Below are 22,591 nucleotides of genomic sequence, written 5' to 3' on the forward strand. Positions count from 1 at the left end.
TTGGATTGTTTAACTCCTTTGTAAGGCGCTATGTAAAGCCTATGGCGCTATATAAATAAACGTAATAATAATAATAATAATAACAACAACACATACAAATGAGGGTGGAAAGGCAGATAATTGTTCGCTTTTACTCATCTTTGTGGATTTAATCACTTTTGCACCCCCCACTCACAAAACAAAGATAATATAGCAAAAGAAGAAAGGCTAGAGCTTAGACAAAAATTATTTAATTAAAATATTGTTATACCAAGTGGAATGCTACAGCAATCTCGGTATAGGGCGGCATAATAAAACAGTCAAGTTTATATTTAAATATCTGAGATAACTTAAAATGCACCAAAAAAGAAAACACCCCTGTCTTTGGCAGAAAAAAAAGTTCACAGCACAAAAATATTTTAAAAAGAATACCAAATATTAATATGAAATATATTAAGCTGTGTCTCTTTCTCTCTTGTAACTTTTTTGCTTTGTTTTCACTTTGTAAACAATGCACAATAACTGAACCCCCTTTTTACATTATTTATGGAGGGATATCTCCCCCCATTTTTTTTTTTAAAATGCAGTTGTCCAGCAAATGCACTGTTTAACACAGATGGGGGTCTAGGAGAGGGATGAAAGTGTGTGAAGACAGAAAAAGAGTTGCTGGAGTCCATAGTGAACTCGCATCAAAGTAGGCTACTGTCAGAAGCCAGCTGTCAGTAGGCAGGGGAGTGTAAAAGGATTTCTACTGCAGATTTTGGAGTGGTTCCATGGAAAGGGAGAGATGTGCCTGCAATTGATATCTTACCGAGGAGTAGTCTGCCTTAAAAGAAGAGACACATCTGAGATATAAAGCTGTTTTGCACATCCATATTCATTCTAATCATTCCCACAAATGCCCTTTATCATTTTAGGGAAAAAACTACTTCCACTTCTTGGCCACATGTCTTCAATTCACAAACACACCACCTCAACACAAACCCCCACACACATACTGTGCCATATTTCACCCACTCTCTCTTAGTATGGTTTCCAATTTGCTCTTCAAGTCCTCTTTAAATCATGACACTTCATGTCAGAAAGAAGCCCAGTCCTGAATCTGCTTTGGACCAGATGGTTTTCCCTGCTTTTGGAATGACCCCAGTGTTACACCAGCTGGGGAAACAGAGTCATTCATTCCAATACAGCTGTGCTGATCTACACCACATAGGGATGCATCCAGTTTAAAAGGAGGCAGCTTGAAAAACAGTCAACACACACATGACGAGAAATGCCTGGCTTGTTCTGTGGCTGCTGTTCAAACACAGAGGAGGGAAATTCCAGTCTGAAGCATCATGGGAAATTGCTTCAAAGGAAATGGAATCTGAAGGACTCTGAAGGCGGATATTTAACTGTGGACAAACAGGATATGAAATGAAGGAAAAGAAAAAGCAAACACTAGAGAATTCTGAAAACAAGACGGGGGAATAGTTTTCATGGAACGAATAGAGAGAACAAGCAGATCTACTGCAAATTATCAGAAAGGGAGAGGAAAAGTGCAAAGCAGAAGGACTGTGACTGAAATGTTGATTACTATTAGGCTTGTATTTAGAGATATTATTTACAAAAATAAAAATAGATGTGGCCACATCTCCTTGATTTCCCTCTCTCCCCCTTTCCCCAGTACCAATGGCAAGCCATATGCTATCATCCAGACAATGGAAGATATTGTGTTAAATCCCCAGTATCTACAGTGGTCTCTCCTTCTTGGGAGATGACAGGTGGATTTGGGGGAAAGAGATGGTACAGGGAATTTTTTAACCACTCCAGCACCAGATAAACCCCCCTTTGCATACAATAGCTTACATTTTAGGTCCAGGTACCTGCCAGGAGCCAACCAAAATGAGGCATCTATTTTTTCTTCCAGGACTCTAACCCAACGTGTTGCCCTCTGCAGGGCCACAGCTTGGTGGTGCATGAATCCCACTTGGCTCCCCCAGTTTGTGCTCCCATCTCTTGGGAAAACTAGCAGCAAAGGACAAGTGGAGCAGCTGTCTTTAGGCCAACATTATTTCCATGCACAATGCTCCAGCTGCTGTACAGTTTGCTGCAGGAAGGAAGAAATCTGTTCTGGGGTATAGTGGGCACCCACTGTCCAAAGGAGACATATTGCAATTGAGGCTTCATATCACATATCCATGTTTCTCCTCCAGTCCCTCTTGCTAAGTCTTTGTCCCATGCTCCACAGTCTGTTCCAGTTGCTGGAAGAGTTCCTCAGTCTTTGCTCTGTCATTAGTTACTGTCCCCCTGATAAGGCAGCAATCTGCTAAGGCACAGAAGAGTGGCTAGGTTCAGGAACATGATGTGTACAGAGGAATCTCTGTCCTTCAGATAAGAATCTCCACCATGTCTGACAGATCCAGGGCTTTAGCAGCTGGCAAAGTCTCTGCAAAGGGAAAAAACAAAACAGCTCTTGTTTTATTGGCAACCATGACAAGCAAAAAGAAAAATTCAGAACTATTTTTGGCAGGAAAGTAATGCTAACCATCAATGACCCAAATATATTTCGTAGCTGAAAGCTATCCTACACATGAATTAAAATATAAACAGCCTTAGAGACATACAGTGAAAAATGCAACTAACTCTCTGAGAATGGGGTAGTTTTGACTCTTGTTAGAGCCTCTTAAATAGATGAGAAACATATAGCCCTCCAAATGTTCTTGGACCTGTGCTCCCACCATTCATAACTGGCATAGTCAGTGGTGTTTAATGATGTAAGTTGCAGTTCAATAACCACTGGAGGGCCTTGTGTTCAATCTGTGGCACACAGAGTTCATGTCTATGTTCATGCCTTTGAAAAGGATAACATCAAAGCTAAAGAGGTGAAGATAGCAGCCACTCAGAAACAGATAGTAGCCACTCAGATTTTGCCCTCCCTACAAGAACTATATTTTGATACTCCTCTCTTTCTAAGGATGTCTGAACAGGGGGATTTACAGTGGAATGAGGTATCTGCAAGGCCATCTAGAGAATTTAGGTAGCTTGAAGGGGTGCAGTCTTAACCCACAAGTCACTATTTAATTAATCTCTGACCCCAAAACAATTGTTAGTTTCAACTAGAGTAGACCCACTGAATCAATGGATATTATTTATCTGTGTGTGTGGGTGTGTGTGTGCGTGCGGTGGAGTGGGTAACAACTGGCCTCTTCCTTACACTGTGCTTTTTTTCTGTTCCCTTCAGCTCCACCTGCTCCTTGAGGATAAGCCTACCCTGCATTGCATGAAACTCATGATTAGTCACTATGGCAGGAATCTCAGTCCTGGCATTTAGCCTGCAGCAAGCAGTTTTACATTCACCTCTTAGTTATGTGAACCTTCTCAAGCATCCCTGGCAGGAGAAGGCAGTTCACTTGGTGCACTGTGAGCATAGCTATTAGCAGAATCCAGAAGAGAAGGTCAGACAGGCACTGTGGTTCTCCCACAGCCACTCTCTATGGGTTAGACCAACAGGTGGTACTTACCTAGGGAATTTGCAGCACTGCTGCTGGTTTCAAGACAGGACTCAGTCTTGTCAAACTGGGTGTTCTCAGGCAAGCCTTCAGTCTGGGTACTCCCATCTTTACTGCCATGTTTGGTATGGAAAGGGACACAAGTTGATGGGATGCTTACTTCTGCTGAGGCCTTGGGAGCTGCAGGAAGCAGAAAAAGTCACCCTCTTTAGATCAGCAAATTCAGAAAAGCCAAAATAGGTTTACAGAGTTAAAATAAGTACCTAGAAGGGTACTTATTACCCTCCTGCTTAAAAGATGGAGGGTGTATAATCAGATCATTCTTACACAGGCTGTACTGCAACCATAGTTTGTAGAGTTCATTACAAAACACAGTATTTATAAAATTTAGATTGCCTTAATGTCACAGCAAACAATGGATGTCTCCAATTAACTTTCCTGATTCAGGAAATCACAGAGGAGTGGAAACATGACATCCAAATGCAATCAAAATGTTTTAAGAACAGAACTCTAAGTAATTCAAAAGAATACGGACACCATAGAAAATATGGCCCCAATCAAATGTTTCACTGAAAAAACTCAAAGACCATCAGACACATCATAACTACAGAATTCCTCCTTTCTCATCTATCAGTATGAAGTAAAGTATTAATCTATTACCTGGGTTGCTTTGAGAGCCACTTTCACTGGAAGAGGTGCTTGGCCAGTACTGGGCACCAAAGGCTGTGAAGATGGATGGCACAGATTTGGCAGGTCTCAGGGAGCCCTGGTGAGCCTTACTGGGATCTTTACGAGAGCGCTGCTTCAAGACTTTGATGACAGCATCCTTCTCAAGTATTAGAGCATGAAGTTCTTTTAACCTTGGAAATATATGAAAACAGACCATGTGAGAAAGAAAAACGGGACAAAGGCATGCTTTAATGCTACATTCAAGGGACCAATTCTCTCCACCACACTGGATTCATGGCAGTTGGTATCTCCTCTAATAAGACCAACCTGTTCTCCATCTCCTGGTGCTTGTGGTTTGCCAGCAAAAGATCCTCATCAAAGCTGCTGTTGGGGGACTGGCGCGGGGAGTGGTTGATAATGGTGGTGTCCCGCTGGGCAGCAGCCGTGGCAGCGGCATCCATGGCAAACTGTCTCATGGTACACTCTTCTAGGTACTTCTGCTCCCACTTGGTCATGTCAGCCTCCAGGGCTAGAATCTTCTCCTCCCTTTCCCTCAGCTGTTCAGAAAGCATGTGGGCATTCAACTCAGGGGATCCTCCACCAGGCACTCCCATCTGTCTCTGGTTTGGCAAAGAAAAACAAAGACTGGTATGTAACACTGATATTGAGAACTGATGGCAGAAAGAGCCTATTCATACATACAACATAATGGGTCTAAATTTGGATGATACAGAGCCTGAATTGAACTACTTTTAGGAATTTTGGCACTTTGGGTTTGAGTGGAATATGCACAGTATCTCAGCATACCAAATAGTTCCATATCTGGCAGTTGGAAACTGCAGCCATTCACTTTTTCAACACTCAATTTTCTGTCCTGTAAATGAAGATTTACTGACAAAGCATTTTGTAATTCCTCCTCTGCTTCCAAAAGTGGTTAATTTTGACCATTTTTGACAATGAACTCTATCTTGGGTTAACAAGATTTCATAAATGGTGAATGGCGGAAGGGGGGGAGATTTCATTACATGCATATTAAAATATCATATGCTAACTTATTTGTTGTTGTTGTATGCCTTCATGTCATTTCTCATATGTAATGACACAAAGGCAAACCTATCACAGGGTTTTCTAGGGCTGAATGTATGTGACTCACGCAAGGTCACTCAGTGGGTTTCCATGGCCAAGCAGAGATTGAAACCCTGATCTAACCAGTCCCAAAAGCTAGCTGCTAATTGTTTCTGATCAGATAATTCTGAATCTGGTAAGCCAGATTTATCTAACAATCCTGGACAAACTGACTGAATCATGTTTCGCACAAATATTATTTGGCTGATGTTTCAAAAACACCGCGTCTTCTTGGGTATGGGATACCGAAAGGTCACTTCCTGATCCCAAAAAGGCTGTTTCAGGCCTTAGAGGGGAACAAAAAAGCCCCAAGTTGATGGTGGCATTATCTTATATTCTGTACTTTGTCCTCCCCACAAATTTTCAGAATGGGGTACATGGCCTGCTGAGGTGCTGAGAAAATGACCCAGACCCTTAGAAGTTGCCCACCCTGGCTATGAACACTTGTGTTCAAGTTAATGCAAAATGAAACTGCTAAACATCTACCAAGGAGAGGATACATAAATGTAAGTCATGAGAAGCTAGCTAACTCAGATTTTTAACCCCTCACATTTGTAAGCATGCTTGCACTGTTCTTTCAAGGCTTCTTGGTCCTCCCTCTTACCTGCTGAGCCCTCAGCATCTTCAGCTCTTGCTCTAGGCGAGTGCGGAGACGCATTTCCAACTGCTCCCTTTTCTCACAGGCTGCCTGGAGCTGGGCCAGTGCCTGTTGCAATCTTTCAACTTTCTCCACATATGCTCGCTTTTTCCGTAGCTCATCCTCTGTTTTGGCTGCCCGTGCCTGGGCACTGCTCAGTGCCTGTTCTAGCAGTTCTGCCCGCCGACGTTGGTCATCGTTGGCACTATGCAGTCGTCCAATTTCACGCTGTAGCTTTTCTCTTTCTTGTTGGTACTCATAGTCTGGAAGCAACATGTGAAAAGACTGTTAACACAAAGTACATGTATGGCTATCCATCTCCTTCTTAATAGGAGAACAACACAAGCCAAAAACATTCTTTACAGCCTCTACAAAGTAATTATTTTTTTTACTACACCATCTGTTTTCTGATTAGTTCGAAGACAAATGAATGTTGCAACTACTAACTGTTCAATTATTCTATAGTGGAGTTGAATCATATACAGAAAACTGAGAGACACAAAAAACTAATAGAAAAGGGACATCTGTGCCAAGGTATTTTGATTTTAGGATCTGACCTCGACTATCACTGTCCCAATTTGGGCACTTTTACATTGCTGTTTTTCATGATGTGATCATGGCAGGTACACCAAGTTTGTTTAAGGCCAGTGAACTATCTGTGGGAACTTAATATAATGTTATAAAGTAGGGAGATGGCAACCTATGGCCCTCCAAATGTTATCAGACTATCAACCCCTATATAATGCTCAAACACAATTGTGAATCATTAAATGTAATAGTTAGGACCACCATCACCACTATCATATTTATATCTCACCCTTTTGCCAATTCAGGACTCAAGGAGGCTTACAACAGTTAAAACAAACATAGCTAAAAAATCACAACATACAAAAGTTTAAAAATATAATTAAACTACCAAAGATAAAACTAGTTAAAACTGCTTGTAGAAAGCAAGCAAGGGGGATGCCAATCTAATCTCTCTGGAAAGAAAGTTCTAGACCCCAGAAGCAGCCACTGAGAAGGCCCTCAGTATGAGATTTAGATTCAGGCTATCTGACAAATGGTACTTTCACTTATGAGGCTGCTGAAGATGGATTACACATACAGAGACAGCCTTTAATAAAGTGCTCTACTGTCTCTGTTTTCCCCTATATTAATGGGTAGGCTTTTAATTGCTTTCAATTCTATTTTAACTTTTGTTCTGTGTACTTTTAGCTGAATCTGTTTAAAACATTTGTACGATGCCTTGACTGCTAAAGGTGAGAAGATGGAAGGATATAAATAAAAGCAACAAAATATAAATAAATAACCCACCAGTCAGACTGGCTGGGACTTATGGGAGGTGGAGCCCAACAAGATCTGGAGAGCCATGGGTTCCCCAGCCCTATCCAGAATTACCTGGGGTTGTTTGTATGAGCATACACGCATGGAGAGACTACAGAGTTTTCTGCTGTTTGTCAAACCAGAAAGGACAAGGAAGTGTAACTGAGCTCTGGCAGCTCCATTCATGGTTCAAGCAAATCTTTCCCACCAGGTTACAAAGTCTTAAGTGCTTTCAGGACTGTGAGTAAACATGTTTCACTTCCTTTCTCCTAGATCCCAAGAAGTGGTTGCTTGCCTGTCACGACGGGTCACATATGAAAGTTGTATTGATCAAAACTAAATGGGTAAGCCTGATCAATCTGAATGCAACTCCTTTAAGAAATTATTTAAATAACTAATGACCACTGAGCAGCAACAAACAGAACAGCTATGAGAGGGCTAGAAACTGGGACTGCAACTATAAACAGAGTTTCTAGGGTGGAAGCCACACTGAAGGCAGTGCAGCTGATTCTGGAATGTTCTTACATAGGGTTATCCTGTCTCACATAGCTGTATTTATAAGACCAGGAAAAAGGGTATTTCAGGGAGGAAGGAGCAGAATCCATGATGCAATAAAGGTAGTTTCTTGCATTGGATACTGAAAAATTAAGAACAAAAATCTTCCTGCCCTCCCTCTCTACTTTTCTTCTCAAGTCAGTTCCGGGCAAGAATCTCTGCTTTCTCTTTTCTTCATTATTTTTATTGGTTTTTATAAGTGGGCACAACAAACATAGTTACACAACAGCTCAATTCTACAATTCTACACTTCACTTCACTTCTTTCCGATTGCTCTATGTATATATGAAATCTATCTGCCCTATTTATACCTGTTTCTAGTTACTAGAAAGTAACTAGAATCTCTGTTTTTTTCAAAAACTGAGGACAATAGAGAGGGAGGGAGGGAGGGAGTGAGAGAGACCACAACTTGGACCTAGGACTTTAAACAGAGGGAGTAGAGTCTGTGTGCTGGGACAGCCAGAACAGCCACTGGAATGCAAAGAATCCAGGTCACACTGATGGCTGTGGTGATTAATGGCTCTAGTTTAAGTGCCAAGAACAGCTTAGCGCTCTCTGGGGAATGGCAAAAAGCTTCCAAGGGAGGATCCGTCTCCTCCACAATCTTAAAGGGACTTTCAGCTTTCTTCCCCTTCAAACTCTCTTGCAAGCAGAAGTTTTAGAAAAAGGAAAGAGGTACAAAGAACAGCTCAAGTGGGTTAGCCCTGCAGTTACAACATCAGAAGCCTTTCAAGAGAAACTTACTCTGGGCAACCAGCTTTGCCATTGTCCCTTGGTTACCATCTTGGTTTTCCTGTACCCGGCTGGCCAGTTGCTTGTTTGCTGACTCCAAACGCTCTGCAGTGGATTGAAAGAAAAATCAGATTAGAATATTATTCAGATAAACTCCCATTAGTTACCAGAGGAATGTAGGCATTTACTGCCATCTGCTAATACTATAGACTAAGGCAGAAGACAATGTGAGGAATCATTATCACTTAAACAGGGGTGTCCAAAATGCAACTGTCCAGATGTTGTTGGACTGTAACTCCCATAACCCTAGCCAGCACACTCAAAGGTGAGAAATTTTGGAAAATGCAGTCCAGCACCATTTTCACCAAGAGCTGTTTAGCTCTGCACTAGCAGTATGCAGTAGTATGGGGCACCTGGTTGCTAGCAATGGCATCTTTCTTTCTTCTATGTTTAAAGCTTCTTCTGGATTCAAACCAATAAAATAATCCACTGTCAAATTCTAGTTTACTGTTTTGTTAGTTTCTTCCCCTAGAATTAGATTATCAGGGTCCTAAGTAGGCAGATCAAATTATCTTCCCATCCACACTTTGAAGCAGGGATAGGCAACTTCTGGGCTTCCAGGTGATTTGGTTTACAACTCCCATCAAGCACACCCAACAGGTCCAATGACAATGGACTGGGAGAGCTGTTATCCAAAACACTCAGAGTTAAAGATTCCCACTCTGGGTTTGAAAGATTGTGAAGAACATGCACATCACCACTTTCACTTTCTGTACACAGGTCCCTCTATTTCTGTTTACCACTAAACTAAAGAGTTTGCCATGACATCCAGTTTAGCAAAAATATGGCTAGCATTTGCCCTCCAAAGTATGATCAGAAACACTAGGGGCAATGGAAGAGAGAGAAGCCCCACAGAGAGAGGTGGATCAAGTGTGCAAAGTCTCTGAAGTTCATACCCAATTACCTGAATTGAGTCTCTGGCTTTCAATGTTACAGTTACATAATCTAGCCTATCAGTAGGTCCATGTCACTGGAAGCCTTATAATTACTATATCCTCTACTTTGAAATTGGGACTGAATTTATACCCAAGGTTATGTCTTACCTTTCAGATCCCGGTTGAAGTCCTGCAACCGGCGCATCTCTCCATCCTTCTTGTTCCTCATGGCTTTCTCCAATGCCTCTCGCTTAGAAGATGCTTTCATTAGGTTTTCATAATCTTCTGAAATTCGCTGGATCTCTGTTTCCAGCTAAGGGAAAGAAATAAGAAACTTCAATTAAACCATAGCCAATGAGAGAAAATTTGAATGCCCTTAGCAGTTTAATTTTAACAATATGCGGGAAAATTTACTGTTAAAAACACTGAAAAGTGAAAGTGACTGTAACTACTCTAGAAGGCTGGCAATGCTAACTATAGCTAGATTTCATACTGTAACAAAGTGACAAAGGACCCATAAAATCATGAATTTAGACTTTGAAAAATGAAACATTTTAAAAAGTAAGCTAAATTAATCAATCTCTTTTGGGAAAGATGACAACTGTTTGTGTATTCTGCAGCCTTTCCTTCTTTTCTTTTCCTTGATCTTAGCTGGCAGAAGACTCTGCCATCCAATTACATGTTCCATTTTTAGTCTCCTTTGCAGGGTTGGCATATTCACACTACATCCTCACCTCTGCAGGCCTGGCACGTGCCTCCTACAGTCCTCAAATAGCTCAGCTGGTTCAGAGGGGAGTAGTTTTGCCCTTGCCTAAAGCCAGGCTAGAACAGGCCTTTCCTTGTGTGTTTCTGCACAAAAGACTTTCTGTGACCTGCCTGGTACAGACCCCAAGAGGGTGGGGGGTCTGATAGGGAGAAGGCACAACTGTTAATAGAGGCGGTGAATAGACTCTTTTAATCTCTACTCAACAACTGCTTCATCTTAAGACCTGTTGGATACTGTATCCTTACGCTCCACAGCTGTTTACTTGGGAGAGAGACAATATTAAAAAGAAAAGAAATTAAAGATGTGTTTTCATGACAGCTGCTTCTGAAAACAGACAAGAGGAAAGTTGCAGAAAAACTGTCTTTTTGTTTCCCAGAAGCAGCTGTTCTAAACAGAGAGTAACAAATATTTACTTGTTGGCAATTTCTGGAAGTTGTAGTAATAAAGTAAAATAAAAAATCCAAACCCTGGTTCTAATTGTTTCTTCATTATCTTTCTGCAACACACCTACATGTTTTGACCTCCTCTACAGCTTTCAGTTATGTTTCCCAGTACTCTTCATTAAAATTTGAACCAATGACCTCATGGGAAGTACAACCAGGATAGTATTGATATAAAACCTTGTCCCAATGAAACTCTCAGATTAACTAATCAAAATGAAGGAAGGTCCAATGGTTCCTTCAGACAATTTCTAATTAAAAGGATCAGATGGCAGAGAAAGGGAAAGACCTCTGCCTGAGATCCACTGCTAGTCAAGGTAATCTAGGTAGGATAGTCTATAATACTAAATTAGATGGAAAAATAGTCCAAGCTGGCATAATTTATCTTCCCATTTCTAACTTCTAACCTAGAAAGGGCTTACTGCACCCTTAACCACTCTGTAGCAGATACCTAAAATGGCTTTTCCCATCAAAATGGTGGGAGAAGCCATTTTTCTTTGCCTCACTAAGGCTGCCCCCTAAGTTGCTGATGCATAAGGAGACAATATCAACTTTCAAAGCCAAATTTCATTTACATAATTTATGAAGGACAGCTAAGGCACTGAGTTAGATTCATGCAGTCTTTTCCATTCACAGAAAATCAGTGAATTACAATTATTCAAAGTGATTATGACTCTGAGGAGTTTATTTTACCCAAAGTAGAAATGGTTGTGAATGAATATGAGTTGGACCGCCCTACCAATAAAACCATGCAATACAACCTTAGCCTTCTTCTTTTGCTCTCTGCCACTGCTGCTAAATGATGCTAGCTCATGTTTAGGATGGCAGCAGAATCAATCCAAAGAGAAAGACTAAGAAAGGGTCAAAGAAAAGAATTCTGATTTTATCAGCTGAGGGACAACTTAACTATCTTGTTCTGGAAAAAAAATCTGCAAAGAAAGCCACCCTGGATGTAAACCTTTCTACCGGATAGACACAGAAGTTGTTCAACTTATTTTTGCATTTCCAAGCCTGTTTAGACAGGATAAAACTGGAGTCTCCATAGTCTCGCTGCCACCTATGCCAGCTTAAAGGAGTGACTAACAAATAGCCACAAATGCCACTTCTTACAATAAATCTAAAGTGTCATGATGAGCAACTGATAGATATGAGGATGGTTTGCAGCTTGTCAACCTGCATTTGGATCTGAATCTATTGCATTGTGCTCTGGACAATTTGGGTGGCTGATAAAGGTGCTTTTTCCTTTACCTTTTGGATTCGGTTGGCTTTTTCACTGTAGCTTTCCAATTCCCGCCGCAGTAACTCATTTTGCCTCTGAAGCTTCTCATTCTCTCTCAGCATCTTCTCATTTTCTATCAGTACAACTTCCATCTGGGATAAATGGTTACTGGCAGAAGCAGCCTGAGCAGATATAAAGGCCTCCATACCCATTGAAGACAATGATGCAAGAGGGCTGTGGCACAGTGTAGCCTGTTGTGGCAGGAAAGCTTGGGACATCTGGGGCTGCATCACCCTAAAGAAAGAAGAGGGCAAAGAATTAAAGTGAAGCATTTTGCAACTGGAAGACCTCAATATTATCTATTGCCCCCACCCCTGCCAGTCCTGTGAAAACTGGTAGCTTTGGCTCAAGTACTTGATGCAGTTAAATGAACAACACAAGTCACTGAGCCTCAGGGATTTTATACCTTGAATTTCTATTACTTTAAGAAAGGGATTATCCAATGAAAGCAGCTTCCCCACTATCCCATGCTGCCCTTGACTTGGCTTCAAGTCATTTAGAGCACAAAGACGTTGTGCTTATTAGGATAATATGAAGCCTGCCATGAGATCTGCTATCAAAACTCACAATTATGATACTCACAAAAGTGTATTTGAATAACTACCAATATGTTTGAAGTTCAAAACCCCCCAAAATGGGACAGAAGCCTGTTTCATAGTGTGCTAACTTTACATCATCACTCAGGGCCATCCATTTACAAAACCTAAATTTCACTTGGTTCTCTGTCAAACATACTATCAAGCACCAGACAGTAGAATTAAGTCTGACTGAGATCCCATTAATCTTAGGTTAAGGTAAGTGGGCATACCGTAAGTTGGCATGTTCAAATAAATAAAGTAGTCAAGAAAACAAAACATATCAGTATCTCATGGGGTATACATTTCAATGTAGGTGTTATGTCTTAAAGTGGTCAAAATTTGGTTTGGGGCTCTGAAATGAGCATGTAGTAAATAAAGAAATATCTCTAACATGCAGAATTCTTGTTGTTATTCCTGGAAAAAACATTATTAATGCAGTTGCTAACAATGCATAACCTTCAGCTGTAATTGTAGCTTGAAAATTTTTAGAATTCAGCAAGGCTGACATTCTGGTGCCTAATGGGAAGGTGCTTCCTGAAAAGACATGGTCTCATCTCACTCAAGTTTGCCTGATGGAGACTCATTCAGACATTCTTGGGATCTTGGAACAAAAATAAATGCACTTTCCATTTAGCATACAGCTGCCACCTCCCCCTCCTTTTGCTTTCCCAGGAAAGAGTCTATTTCCTGTCTCCAACATTATCTCTTCCTGTCAGCATTTACTACACTTTGCTTCACAGTGAGAAAACTATGGTTCAGTTCCCCTCATCTTTCTTGAAAAATGCAGCTTGCCAGAAAGTCACAAAAACTGGAAAGCATTGTAAATGCTCTCCTAAGAGCTTTGTAAAATTATGTTACTCCGAAGCAAAAAGGAAAGCCTTTAGTACAATGACTTCAAAAATGCCATACTTTATCCAAGATTAGCCATCTGCATACTTATCCATTGTTGGCGGCACCACCCATGATCTCAGGAAGCCAATGATATGTGAAAGAGACAGGATGTTAAGCTAAATCCCCGTTCATATTTTGTGGGCTTACTCTGGTTACTTTGGGTTATCTCCTAAAACACTTAACTTTCCTCAAAGAAGAAAAACCCCCAGCGCGTTTACTATACAACCACACATAACTTCTGCTGAGCAGAGAACAGAGAGTCTCTTTTCTTCCCTCTTCTGTATCTGCTATTCCAGATGTCATTTTATGGGCATCACTTTTCCAAGCAAGCACAAGAAGTCCAAGTCTGATCTCCCCAACATTTTGCTTATGAGGTGACTGAATGAAGAGATGTGTCCTTAACCATTCTCCTCCAAAACTAAGCCATGTGGACAGTGTGCTTCTTCACTTCTTCTGCTCACACATGAGCCTCAAAATAAGTGAGGCAAGACTTTTGTTTCCAGAGCCTGGAAATGTTACTATTTTGGATGACAACTCCAAGAATACCCTTGCCTGCAGAAGTTGTCATCCCCCCCCCCCCAAAAAAAAAAAAAAAGTAACCTGACCAAGCTCTGGTTTTGTACATATAGGCCTGTTACAGACAGCCAAAATAAAGCTGCTTCGAGTTACAGTGGAGGTATGGTGTTTCAATGATGCATGCGTCCTAAGAGTCCAGAAGTCACACCAAAGCCACGCTCCAGCTGGAGCATGGCTTTGTTGTGGCTTCTGGACTCTTAGGACACATGCATCATTGAAACACCATACCTCCACTGTGACTCGAAGCAGCTTTATTTTGGCTGTCTGTAACAGGCCATAGACTGTCTATTTCCTTTTAAGTATTCCCATGCAATATGAATAGATTTTTCCCCTTTCTTGGGATAAATGAGAACCCTACGTGTGAAAGGGATCTAGGAGTCCAAGTAGACCACAAGTTGAACTTGAGTGAACAGTGTGATGCGGCAGCTAAAAAGGCCAATGCTATTTTAGGCTGCATCAATAGAAGTATAGTGTCTAGATCAAGAGAAGTAATAGTGCCACTATATTCTGCTTTGGTCAGGCCCCACCTAGAATATTGTGTCCAGTTCTGGGCGCCACAATTAAAAAAGGACATTGCGAAACTGGAGCGTGTCCAAAGGAGGGCGACAAAAATGGTGGTCTGGAGACCATGCCCTATGAGGAACGACTTAGGGAGCTGGGGATGTTTAGCCTGGAGAAAAGAAGGTTAAGAGGTGATATGATAGCCCTGTTTCAATATTTGAAAGGATGTCACATTGAGGAGGGAGCAAGCTTGTTTTCTGCTGCTCCAGAGAACAGGACCCGGAACAATGGATGCAAGCTACAGGAAAAGAGATTCCACCTGAACATTAGGAGGAACTTCCTGACAGTAAGGGCTGTTCGACAGTGGAATGCACTTCCTCGGAAGGTGATAGAGTCTCCTTCCTTGGAGGTCTTTAAACAGAGGCTGGATGGCCATCTGTCAGGGATGCTTTGATTTGGATTTCCTGCATGGCAGGGGGTTGGACTGGATGGCCCTAGTGGTCTCTTCCAACTCTACGATTCTATGATTCTATGACTGTTAACCAAGAATCTGGCCTCTTTTAACTTTTGTTACCTAAAACTAGGACCTCTTTCCAAAGCAAAGTGAACCATACATTCAGATCAAGTGGTGGGGGAGGGAGGACTGTTGCCATGGGAAAAGATAAAAAAGACAGAAAAAGACTGTACCCATGGAAAAAGATAGACAAGCCCTAAACCAGCTTACTTTTTTCAAAGTAAATCAGAACCTCAAGATTTTGAGTCAGATTGCTTATGTAATGCATTTCTCCTTCTCTAGGAAAATAAGAAGGTAATTTCCATCCAAACAGATGGAAGGGCAAATGTGTGAAGTGGTTCAAGCTAGTGATCCCCAAGGGCCTTAACAACTCCAGCCAAGAATAGATTTCTAGCCCAGTTGGTTACTGGAACTGAATTCATTATTCCAGAGCAACCTCAGTTTTTAAGCACACTGAAATTTTGTAATAGCAAAGTAGGTACCAACAGTCCCTAAATTGCACACCCAGTCCCTAAAATGAGCCCACCAGATCTATGCTGGACTACAGCCCTACTGTCCTTAGATAGGAAACCTGGAGATGATGGGGGTTTGCAGGATGGTGAGAGCTGGTATATAATGATAAGATTACCTGATTTCAGGATGTTGAAATCCTGGACCTTCTCTGTAGTGGTGCCTGGAGTCTACAAGGTAACCGCTTGTTGCTTCTTGTGGAGGGATTAGATAGGGATATTCTGGAGGAGGGCCACCAGACTCAGGAGCCTCGGAGGGCTTCCCCCGGGAAACAGAGAGCTGGTGGTGCCTAGACAGCTGAGGATAGCTGTGAGAGGAACTCATGTGGTTCTGAGCTTTGGCACCATTCCTCTCAAGCGACATCTGCAGGAGCCGCTCACTTAGTGACCGCACGTGTCCATGTTTCAACTCTTTCAGCGACTCATCCTGGTGTTTACTGCTGGCATCAGAGGCACCAGATCGGTGTGGCCCTCCTTCAACTTGTGCACCAGATGAGGCTGCCCCAGTCTGCTGGCCCCCTCGTTGTGAAGCATAATACTGGGAATGAGCTTTGGCCTCCTCATAGGTGGGGAGCTCTTCTCCTTTGTGCTGAGGCTGGTAGAGATGGTACATATTATTCTCCAGGTAGAGGTGATCGCTATGGTGCTCCTGGCCCTGCGGCTCTTGTCGTGTGGACTGCTGAACCATCTGGCTCTCTTCCTGGGTGAGACTCTCCAGGGAGGACTGTGGGCTACCACCGCTTCCTCCACCACCACCACCTCCACGCAGGGCCTGCTGCTGGATTGCCAGGAGTGTACGATTTTCTGTGAGGTTGCCATACCTCAATTGCTCCTGGATCAAGCGGTGAAGGACAGTCCCAGAGGAATCCTCTGCTGTTCTCATTCTCAATTTGTGTTGTCCAACAGTAGTTCCCAAATGCACCAAAGTGAGTAAGAGAGAGAGAGAAAAATGCTTCCTCTGGAATCTAGCAACCAATGTCTTGCCAAATGATTCTGAAAGGAAAGGGAACAAGGGTCAGCAGATATTACAGCTCAGTGACAAGTGTGTGCTGAAAAAAGTCTTCCAATGCTCCCTGTTTTTAAGATATAGAAAAAAATGACTGGAAGCACTAAAACCTTGTTTTGTTTTGAATTCACAACTTCTTCATAGATGCCAATGAAGCCTATCATGCAGGGTTTCTGTGAGAAAATAAAAACATAATGGTGTATACAGCGGATCCTTGGTATCTGCTGTGGTTTGGTTCCAGGACCCCCATGGACACCAAAATCCATGGATGCTCAAGTCCCACCAAGTGTCCCCCCCCCCTTAAGAATGCATTTGCAGGCTTTCTGGTTTTGCTTCACAGTGCTCATTAATAATATCATGTGAAAACTATTGAAGAGAACTTGAGGTTTGGCAGAATAAAATGCAGTAAACACATATGGTTTCAATGACTTTCTTCCAACTATGTTTAGGATTGCAGCCCTGCAGACCTTTATGATAGAAGTGGAAAATCCATGGCCCTACAGTTATTGATAGACTAGAACTCTCATTATCCCTGAACACTTGCCATACTGGCTGTTTCTTAAGGAAGAACCACATTATGGACAACCAGTTCCAAATCCACAATGGATGGGCTGGTTTCCGATAAAGTTCCTATGCATCTATATTCAGAAGCCAGTATCATTGACAATTGTTTCAACCAATCACAAAGAGGAACGCATTCTAACTTTGAGGAGTGTGCAGAATGACATATAAATTTAAAATCTGGGTCTTCCTCCAGTGAAGTAGGCCATGAATAAAAACCCACAACTGACTTGATAAATACCAGCCTGGAAAGAAGATCAGAAATGCAGAAATGAAAAAAAAATCTCCTAAAAGAACCTGGCTGTATGCAACGGCTTGCAATAGTTAACTCTTTTGGATAACAGCTCCCAGAATCCTCAGGCAGTATAGCACAGGGCCATGCCTACTGGGGTTTCTGAGAACTGTTATCCAAAAGAATAACTATTCCAAGTTCTCACATATAGTAGGTATTATATACATATAGTAGGTATTGTATACAAGTTTTATCCTAAGGCTATCTAATTATTATCAGGGAGGGGCAGGAGGGGAAAGAATCCTCTGAAACTAGAGATTCTACCATCCAGTGGCAAGACCCTCCTAAGGACCATCTATTACAAGCTAACCCCAAACCTGCATTCCTGTCTCCACTTCCGTTCCTAGGAGTATCCTAATCTTTCACAAGAGAAAAGATTCCAGGGCATTTTTTTTTTAAAATTAACCCCAGAATCAGAAATAGAACACAAAAATGGTCTCTGGAATGAATTCTGGCTAAACGTTCATTTCCTTGCAATGAGAGATCTCAAAGAAAGGCACCATCCCTTAGCTGATTTCTAACAAAGACAAGTTGCACAGCTGGAAATCAAGTATGCCCTCCCTCTGTCCTTGAAGCCTTGCCTTCTGATCCTAGGTCTGTGGAGGCTGGATATGGCCAAGGAGTGTGTTCTGAGAATGCCCCGGACTTTAATAATATTTGACCTACTGCACACCAAAGGTGCTAAGACACATGTACTATTGCCCAAGGTCACACAGTAAGTCCACTATGGCTAATGGGGCTTACTCCTCCTCAAGGAGGCATGTATGTCACTTTGTCCTTAGGATCCAGAATAGTAAAGCAACCACACTTTCCTGGGATAGGGTAACCAGACATCCTCCTTTTCCAGAACTTGTCCTACATTTCAGCCTCTTCTCTGGGAGGAATTCCACAAGGTCCTCCATGTAGAGCCTGACTAAGTAGCATGAATTTATCTTTCAGCTGGCCTCTATGTTTCCAGAATGCCCTACATTTTGTGGGGCTTTGTCCTCCTTGGCGGTAGGGACATCTGTCTCTAAGGGCCACAACTCCTAGAAATGTAAATTCATGCTTCTTAGCCAGGCTCCAGATGGAGAGCATTTTGAAATTCCTCCTGGACAAAAGGTTGAAATGTAGGGCATGTGCTGGAAAAAGAGGAGATCTGGTAACTGTGTTAACTGTCCTTGACTCGTAGCGACCCCATGGATGAGACCTCTCCAAGACCCTCTGTCCTCCACAGTTTTGCACAAGTCCTGCACATTCAGGGCAATGTCATCCTTGATTGAGTCCAAGGGTCCAAAACACACTGCAGAAATAATCCATTTTGAGACTGCTTTAGCTGCCCTGGCTCAGGGCTAGGGAATACTGGGAATTGTAGTTTGTTGTGACACCTGAGCTGTCTGACAGAGAAGGCTAAATGTCTAACAGAACTACAGTTCACAGGATTCCCTAACATTGAGAAAGGGCAATCTCAAACAGGATTATTTCTGCAGTGTGTTTTGGACCCAAACTCTGGTGATCCAACAAACTACAAATCCCAGAATTCCATAGCATCGAGCTACAGTGGTTAAAGTGGTGTCAAACTGGGTTATTGCTGCAGTGTGGATGCAGCCCAAGCCAAGTGGGGCGGTGAAGGGGTGAGCGATGGCCACCAGTGCACTCAGCAATTGACCATCTGTACAGCCTTGCCAGTCCCCTGGCCTCCCTGGCTCTCTCTTGCTGGCTCTTTGTTTTCCAAATGCTTCTGCGCTGACATCACCCGGCTTTGGATTGCAATTAACATTCCTGCAAAGTGAGTGCCCAGAGTTTGCTTGAAGGGAACAAAGGCCAAAGCCAAACCTCAGGATCTCTCCTCTTGTTCTCTCTCTGTGCATGAAGGCATATGTGCATCCCTGGAAGTGGGGTGACCAGATGTCCTAACCTCAAAGGAGGACAAGGCCCCACAAAATGGAGGACATGCCAGCAAAATGGAGGATGTGACACCCCCCCCCCCATAAAAGCTAGTTACATATTTGGGCTCCTTAGTTACATATTTGGGCTCCAAACGAAGAATGTTCTGGAATTCCTCCTGGACGGAAAGGAGAAATGTAGGACGTGTCCTGGGAAAAGGAGGGCCTCTGGGCACTCTGTTCTGAAAACACTAATATGAATATAAATCCACGTTTCTTTGTCATGCTCAGATCAGAGGGCGCTGTGGTATTCCTCCTGGAGAGAAGATTTAAATGTAGGGCAGGTCCTGGAAAAAGAGGACCTCTGATCACCCTGAGCTAAAACACTCATATAAACATTAATCCATGCTTCTTAGCCATGTCCATAATGGAAGACACTTTGGCATTCCTCCTGGACAGAAGATGTAGGACAGGTCCTGGGGAAAAGAGCATACAGTATCTGCTCATCCTGCATGGAAGGAAATGTTTGGGCAGGGTGACCAGATGTCCTAACCATCAGGCCACAGGAAAAATGGAGGATACTCAAGAAAAATGGAGGACATGGCCAAAGAACAGGTAAAACATGCATAGAAGTATACATTCAGGCTTCTCGGTCCTGCTTTCTGGACAGAAGGCTGAAGTAGAGGAGTCCTAGAAAAGGAAGCCCTCTGGTCAACTCAGGTACCAACCCAACCTGCAATGCCATCCTAACAGCCTCACCTCCTCCAGTGCCAACACAAAGCAATAGCAATGGCAAGTACATTTCCATCCTGCTTATCAGTGCATTTAAGCACTCCCCTAAGGGGTTTACAATGTGTAAGCTAACTGCCCCCAACAAGTACTCATTTTAGCAACCTACAGAAGGATGCCAAGCTGAGTCAACCTTGAGACCCTGGCTGGGACTGAACTCACAACCTTATGGTTTTTGAGTGAGTGGCTGCACTACAGGCATTTAGCCACTGTGCCACCAGGGCTCCAAGTCAAGGTGAACCCTAATCATTGAAGACCTCCAAACATTTCCTTCCCCAGACAAAACTCTCTCTGTGTTCTATAAAACAATGGACATTATCACATGGGGATGGGATAAGGATGAGATTGTTTCCCCATCCTTATCCCATCTTTGACTGTGATCCCGCGAAAGGTTTTCAGATTGCAGCACTATTGTCTTGTCATTGAAGCAGCATTGCATTAACGCTAACTCCCGTTAATACAAAATGCCAGGCAATGCTCCTTCAATGATGGGATCTGTGCAACATCATTTGAAAGTTGTGTGATTGCAGTCAATCGCGCATTCCGAATGGGATAATGTCCGATAAGTGTGATGTCGTATGAAAATCTTCTCGTGATCACATTTTGAGAACGGGAAAAGGACAGGACAATGGCGTTTCATTCCCCTGTCTGATAATAATTCGCAACACAGCCTGGAGCAGAAGAGAGTTTTGAGGCAAGCGAATTCTCAAGATTTTTCACCTCTTTCTCACCACTGGCTCAAGAGGAACCAAAGTGCCAAACTCTTGGATCTCCCAGACCCAATATTTGACCAGATGGGGCCTCCTCTCCCCAAACTGATGGCGAAAAGGCTTGGGACTTAGCCCTGGCCTCCTCCAAGTGAAAAGCAAAGATGCCACCCTGACCAGGCTTGGGACTGGTCCTCTAATCGCAAAGGAAGGCAAGATGTAAGGCAGTCATGGAAAATGTGGGGCATTTGCAAATCAAAGCTAGATGCACTCATATCAAGATAACAGTCATGCTTCCAAATGGAGGACATTGTGGAGTTCCTCCTAGAGAGAGAAGGCTGAAATGGAGGGCACTCTGGAAAAGGAGGACCTCTGGTCACCCTGAACTAAAAAGACTTCTAGAAATGGAAATCCCTGTTTCTCAGCCAACTCCAAATGAAGGACATTGTGGAAGTTCTCGTGGAGAGAAGGTGGAAATGGAGGATATGTCCTGGAAAAAGAGGACCTCTGTTAACCCTGAAAAAAACACTCATATCAATGTAAATGCATGCTTCATAGTCAGACTCCAAATGGAGGACAATGCATCTGAGGAAGTCAACTGAAGCCAAGGAAAGCTCATGCTGCCAGCTAATACTGATTCTACAGGCTTAACACAGCTATATCTTGGAATTCTACTCATATCAATGTAAATCCATGTTTCTTAGTCAGGCTGGAAATGGAGGACATTGTGGGATTCCTCCTTCAGAGAAGACAGACATGGAAGACAGGTCCTGGAAAAGGAGGACCTCTGCTTGGCCCAAAATGGCGTGAAAACTTACCGGATCATAGCAGGAACACGGTCTCTTCTTCTCAAGCCGCAGAGATCTGGACTCCAGGTGCCTTGTGTCCTCCAAAGTCCCAGCTTGGTCCTTTCCCCTGCCTTTGGAGGGAGGCAAAAAACCCACCCAGGAGCTGCCAAAGCCTGGCTGGGGACTTGGGAGCTCCTGATCTCAGTGCCTTAGTGCATCGGTGTGTGTGAGAGTGAGTGAGTGCATGCATATAAGAAGCTTAACTATCCCCACCAGTGCCTCCTCCTCCTCTGCCTGCCCTGCTGGAAGGAAGGAAGGCAGGCAAGCATTCTCCAGCTGTAAGGAGAGCCAGGGAGGCTGGCCTCTGCAAGAAAGAGGTGGAGACAGCTGCCTCTGCTATGCCAGGAATGCAAGAGTGTTCTGGGCTCCCCCGGGGATCAGAGTCTGCATCTGCAAGGCAGAAAGGATCCAGGTTGACTCCACTTTAACTGTCCTGGACTCCTGGCTCAAGGCTATGGAATTCTGGGAAGTGTGCTTCCTTGGGGCACCAGAGCTCCACATTTCAAATGAGCTGATGTTCCTCCTGCCCAGCTTTCTCCACTGGCCAGCTTTCAACACCATACATAGAAATGGGAAATAGAAGAGGGCATGAGTATCCTAACTTGAAAGATGGAGCATCTGAGGAAGTAGGCTCGAGTCTAGGAAAACTCATGCGGCCAACTGCTTTCTTTCTATTAGCTGCTATATTATTATTATTATTATGTTTATTTATACCCCGCCTTCCTCCCAGTATAGGGACTCAAGGTGGCTTATAAATCTAAAACATTCCAAGTTAAAAAACTATTAAACATGCAACATACAAGTTTAAAAAACAAACAATTCAAACAATTAAAAACATTACATTATTAAAAGGTAAAGTTTAAAACCCTTTAAAACAAAAACAAGTACAGCACCCCTGTCATGTGAAAGCCTGGTGGCATAGAAACATCTTTATCTGTTCCTGGAAGGACAGCAGGGATGGAGCCATCCTGGCCTCTCTAGGGAGGGAGTTCCAGAGCTTGGGAGCAGCCACTGAAAAGGCCC

The 22,591-nt window shown here is 42.9% G+C and overlaps 1 protein-coding gene across 1 annotated transcript; it reads right to left on the reverse strand.

The window, feature by feature from the left end:
* Positions 1-214: 214 nt before the first annotated feature.
* AMOTL2 (angiomotin like 2) lies at positions 215-21,802 on the reverse strand. The gene is made up of 10 exons (XM_089509368.1): positions 21,539-21,802; positions 15,620-16,493; positions 11,901-12,165; positions 9,615-9,759; positions 8,524-8,616; positions 5,869-6,164; positions 4,467-4,759; positions 4,131-4,330; positions 3,483-3,650; positions 215-2,407 (listed from the first exon to the last, which is right to left on the reverse strand). Exons 2-10 carry the CDS (start codon positions 16,381-16,383, stop codon positions 2,349-2,351), a joined length of 2,283 nt encoding a protein of 760 aa, XP_089365494.1. The 5' UTR covers positions 16,384-16,493; positions 21,539-21,802; the 3' UTR covers positions 215-2,348.
* Positions 21,803-22,591: the final 789 nt, after the last annotated feature.

Source organism: Sceloporus occidentalis, unplaced genomic scaffold (genome assembly GCF_023333645.1).
Source record: "Sceloporus occidentalis isolate IW3139 unplaced genomic scaffold, rSceOcc1.0.p SCAF_2, whole genome shotgun sequence".
Classification (NCBI taxonomy): domain Eukaryota; kingdom Metazoa; phylum Chordata; class Lepidosauria; order Squamata; family Phrynosomatidae; genus Sceloporus; species Sceloporus occidentalis.